Source organism: Procambarus clarkii, chromosome 2 (genome assembly GCF_040958095.1).
Source record: "Procambarus clarkii isolate CNS0578487 chromosome 2, FALCON_Pclarkii_2.0, whole genome shotgun sequence".
NCBI classification, from domain to species: Eukaryota; Metazoa; Arthropoda; class Malacostraca; order Decapoda; family Cambaridae; genus Procambarus; species Procambarus clarkii.
The window spans coordinates 13,164,501-13,169,918 of NC_091151.1; the positions used below are offsets into that span (position 1 = coordinate 13,164,501).

General features: G+C 44.0%; 1 protein-coding gene across 1 annotated transcript; it reads left to right on the top strand.

Annotated features, from left to right (window-relative positions):
- The first annotated feature begins 225 nt into the window (after positions 1–225).
- On the top strand, positions 226–2,928 carry LOC138365746 (sericin-1-like). The gene is made up of 3 exons (XM_069326223.1): positions 226–368; positions 1,763–2,237; positions 2,890–2,928. The coding sequence occupies exons 1-3, from the start codon at positions 226–228 to the stop codon at positions 2,926–2,928; spliced, it is 657 nt and encodes a 218-aa protein (XP_069182324.1).
- The last annotated feature ends 2,490 nt before the right edge of the window (positions 2,929–5,418 follow it).

Consider the following 5,418-nt stretch of genomic DNA (forward strand, 5'->3'; position numbering starts at 1 on the left):
AAATTTATTAAAACCTGTACAAAATTTAAATATTTTAGATATAATTAAAACTCTAGCCTTTACTAAGGGACAATTTAGGGCAACTGACAAGGAGGATGTAAGGGTTTTACTGAGGATGGCTGGCATAGACCCAACCCTCATACGTAATTATCGCGCCAGATCACAGTTAAAAGGGGGGAGGGGTATCCATAGGAGACCCCATTGGGAGCCGTATTGAAGACCTATATGAAGGCCATCTTAAAGACCACCATATTCAGTTGCATATCCACCATGGAGCAAGCTTCTAGACCCACTCCACCTCCAGCTACACCTGCAGAAGACAAATCTCCCTTATTAAAGAAGTTGGTTGCTACTCAGCGGTACTACAAGTATGTCGAACACATATGTAGATTGATATATGCATTGTGGGATTGTTATGACCGTCTTGTGTTGAGTGCCCCTCCAGAACGGGTTTTTAAGTAATTTGGAGAAACGGTGAATCGTTATGAAGAATATTCATCCCAGGAAATCCAGACAGAGATATGGCAAATGGAAAAATTAACCTTCCAACATCGAGTTCAGATTACAGCCTTCGAGACTGGGCGGAGTGTCTATGGGCTTTTAAGGTGAGGAAGGCGGCCTCTACCCCACACCCCTACATTCCTCTCCCTCCAGGTGGGGACACAGGTGTATTTAAAGGCCCCCTCCATCGCTCCAGGTCACTATAGTTGACGTCGACTTGCTCCTCTCAGCCGCCCTCCGCCATGGCTTTATCAACCATTAAGTCAATAGACAACGACATCACCGGCACCCACGCCTTTGGGGTCGGTGATGTTATCGTCTACGACTTACCCGCCGCCGTTGTGCGTCCCTATGGGCTGGCGAGCGTGATATGGAAAACATATAAATACGCCCGTGTGGAACGTGAATGTCTGACTAATGTCAACAGGGCCACAATACGTTATCGGTCTACCCCAGGGGACATTGAAGTGAAAATAGCTCCCCTACCCTCCGACGGACAAGACATTGTCGAAGAGCCAGTGTTGTTCTTCCGCCCCACCATAGTGGCGCTAATTTCTGCTTTCGGTGCAGGAGCACCCTTCGAGTCCAACCCTATAGCTCAGGAGCAAGTGCAGTCTTCCGCCGACATCCACTACATCACCAATGTCACCCTGGATACTGCCAAAAACCGCTTGTTTTGGCTCAAAACCGCCTTAACAAAGGTTGGCAATCTTATGGTAAGAACCCCAACCATGTTTCGGTTGGTGGTGCCCCATGGACTAGGGGCTTCCCATGGTGGCATGGACAACTGGCACAAGGACGTCGGACCCATGCTCATTTCTCTTAATAACGAGTTAACCAAGCATAACAAGGAGCTGGTAATCCTCAAACGTCCCACTACTGTTACCCCATCAAAGGTACCCCTCCCGATTGATGATCCCAGGGGAGAGGGTGATAGTTTTACTATCACCCTAGACGCAGTGGAGGGGGAGGGTGCCACCACCCCAGGAAGCTCTTCTCGTTCTACACCACCAGCACCACCAGCTACCCCCAGGAAGAAGAGACATCTACAAGAGTACTCATCCAGCTCCACCTCCACCGCCGCTCCACCTCCACCCTCAACATCTACCACAGCCAAACGACGGATCGAAACCACTATTGACTTCGACCCCCACTCAAATCATCGTATTGACACCATCCTCGATGGAGAGTCACAGGAAATATTCCTGTTATCCTCCCCACCGAAAAAACAACGAAAGCTGTAACCATCCCCCCACAAAAGAAGAGGTGGCAGCACCACCACCGACAGTAACAGCAGCAGCAGCGACGACAGCAGCAGTACCACCATCTACAGCAGCTTCGGCGGTGGTGACAGCGGTGGTAGCAGCAGCAACCGTAGCAGCAGCAGCACCGCCAACGACAGTGGCAGTGGTGTCAGCGGTACCAACAGCTCCAGCGGCGGTAGCAGCAGCAGCAGCAGCAGCAGCAGCAGCAGTACCATCAACGCTGGCAGCGGTGTCAGCGGTAACCACAGCTCCAGCAGCAGTGACGGTAGCGGCAGCAGTACCACCAACTACAGCGGCAGCAGTACCACCAACTACAGCGGCAGCAGTACCACCAACTACAGCGGCTCCAGCGGTGGCAGCAGCAGCAGCAGCAGCAGTACCATCAACGGTGGCAGTGGTGTCAGCGGTACCAACAGCTCCAGCAGCGGCAGCAGCGGTGACAGCAGCACCAACAGCTGCTGTTCTTTATATGTAATTTGTTATGGGGAATAATCCCCCTGTTGTAGTTCTTTTAAAAAGTAATATTTCCTTTGTAGATTAATAAAATAAAATATAAGTAATAATGTTTTATTCCCACCCCCCAATCAGTACATAACTGAACAATGGCCGAGGAACATTACATACACCTTACTAGTCTCGACCAAGAAGATATATACAACAACACAAGTTCAGCATTTACAAACACCATCCCCACACTACATTTAAACTCTTCCATTAAACATGAAGTGGCCTTAGTCAACATACTCCTACCCAGACGAATTAACGCCATCATCAAGGATGAAGGGGAGTCTGGCATAGACGTCTATGCTACTTTTAAACGAGGAACTCTTTCTAAAAGCCCAGAACATCTTATTTACACCTTCCTCCCCAAAACCAACATATTATCCAGAAACATCACATTCATCACGGGTGAGTTTAGCCGGCAAATAATCACCGACATGAAACTAAGTTTCAGAGGTGATTTCAAAATATACTTCTCAGAAAGAGAACCAATCCTCACCTATGATCAATCCTTAGAGCGAGTATTACTAGCCTCCACTCTTAACAATGAAGGCACTGGTTCGTTATATTCTCTCAGCCTTCAATTTAAACACAGAATAGCTAATGTACTTGGTTTTGACAGCAGTCGCAAATACATCATTTATCGGGCAAAATCAGATGACATTACAACAGCCTCCAAGGTCGTGGCCTCATTCCCCCCTGACAATGACGGAGGTTGTGACTATTTATTCATTTATAGTGACGTCATCGAGCCGGATCGATACAGGGGGCAAATTGTAAATATCTTAGATGCAATCAATTATCATGACTCATATTCTAAAGGGGCTCATCCCCTAGTGTACAAAACATTAAATACTAACACGTTGGAGAAAGTAAGTATTAAAATAACAGATCAGTTTGGACGAATGGTTAGTTTTGAAGATGGGAGGTCGGTTACGGCGGTCTTACACGTCCGCCCTAAGGTATAACAATATAATCTATATAAATATATATATATATATATATATATATATATATATATATATATATATATATATATATATATATATATATATATATATATATATATATATCTTATATATATATATATATATATATATCATATATATATATATATATATATATATATATATATATATATATATATATATATATATATATATATATATATATATATATATATATATATATATATATATATATATATATATATATATATATATATATATATATATTATTAAATATGACCGAAAAAGTAAGATTAATAATTCTAAAACGAATATTCTCAATCTTTCGTACATTTCTTTTCACTGTTGGAGGTAAATCAAAAATCAGTTCTCCAAAATTCATTTTTATTTCTAGTCTGACGCGACACAAGCGCGTTTCGTAAAACTTATTACATTTTCAAAGACTTTAGTTCACAAATACACAACTGAATAGAACTTACGCATCTCCGATTTTATATCTACATTTGAGTGAGGTGGAAGGGGTGATGTGACATTAACACAAGACAGAACAAGAGGTGGCATTAATAGGGTATTAATTTCATCAACACAAGACAGAACAAGAGGTGGTATTAATAGGACATTGAACAACACCTCGACATCCTCACAGACCAACATCACCTCAGCACTGAAACAAGGATTATCAAGAAACTAACAACATTATATGGAGGACCTATGGCAATTCCACGACCAAGAGATGGCTTCCTGAACCTTGCAGGAATTAACCTCACTGAGGACCAAGTCACTCTCCTAAATCTGGGCATAAACTGTCATGTTATGTCCAGACCGAGTGAGATGGCCTGGAAAGTAGAGTTGGAAATTCTGTTGGACGACATATTCGACCTCGAGACACAAAAGAAGGTCACTACCAAATATACCTTACAAGCAGAACTTATTGCAGAAGGAGGAAAGAACTGAGGCAATTACAGAAGCACCATACTGTCCCCCGAGCTTAAAGCGGCAGCTAAAAGCCTTCGTGAGAACAAGGAGATAGTTGTCAGGAGAGGTGACAAGTCGCCAATATATGTCATTCTTAAAAAAGACGAATATCTGGCGAAAATGAACATCATACTCTCTGACCAAACTAAGTTCCAAAGGGTAATGAAGGACACTACAGCAGAATTAAAAGCAAAGGTCAACAAACTGATCGAAACTGTGAACGCCAAGAAATCCAGACTCCACCTGCCAAAGATCATTGGGGAATATAAACCTGGATATGCGTATGGAAATGTCAAGACACACAAGCCTGGAAACCCACTTCGGCCAATCATTAGCCAGATACCCACACCCATGTACAGACTGGCGAAGCGACTCAACGGCCTGCTGACTCCTTATGTTCCTTGCGCCTTCAGCCTGAAGTCTCCAAAGGAATTTGTTGACTTACTGTGGGGCACACGGGCCACAGGGATAAGAGCCTCGTTGGACGTAGAATCGCTGTTTACCAACGTACCTGTGGACGAGACAATCGGAATGATAGCCGACAGAGTGTATCGTGATCCAGCCTGTACTCCTCTTGACATACCAGAAAATATTCTGAGGAAACTACTCCAAGCTTGTACTAAAGAGGCACCCTTCTTGAGCCCGGATGGGCATATGTATAAGCAAGTAGATGGGGTTGCTATGGGTTCTCCCCTAGGTGTCCTGTTTGCAAACTTCTACATGGGTACCATCGAGCAAAAAGTCTTAGTCAACATGAACTTGAAACCGGCCATATACTGCAGGTATGTTGACGACATTTTTACACAGGTACCTGATGTCAGACATCTGCAGGAGCTGAAGGAGGCATTTGAGCAGAGTTCCGTGCTGCGTTTCACTTACGAGATGGAAAAGGATGGGAAGCTGCCCTTTCTAGATGTAACAGTCATGGAAAAGGACGGAGGTTTCCACACTGCAGTCTACACTAAGGAAACGAACATAGGAATGTGCCTAAATGCCAACAGCGACTGCCCAGACAGGTACAAGAGGAGTGTTGTTAACGCATATGTCGACCGTGCTCTAAGCCACAGCTCAGAATGGAAGCAAGTCGACGAAGAACTCTGCAGGGTAAGGCAGGTCCTAGTCAATAACGGCTTCTCCAATGGTTTCGTCGAAGACATCATAAGAAGGAAAGTGAAAAGCCATGCAACCTCTGAAGACACAACTAACAC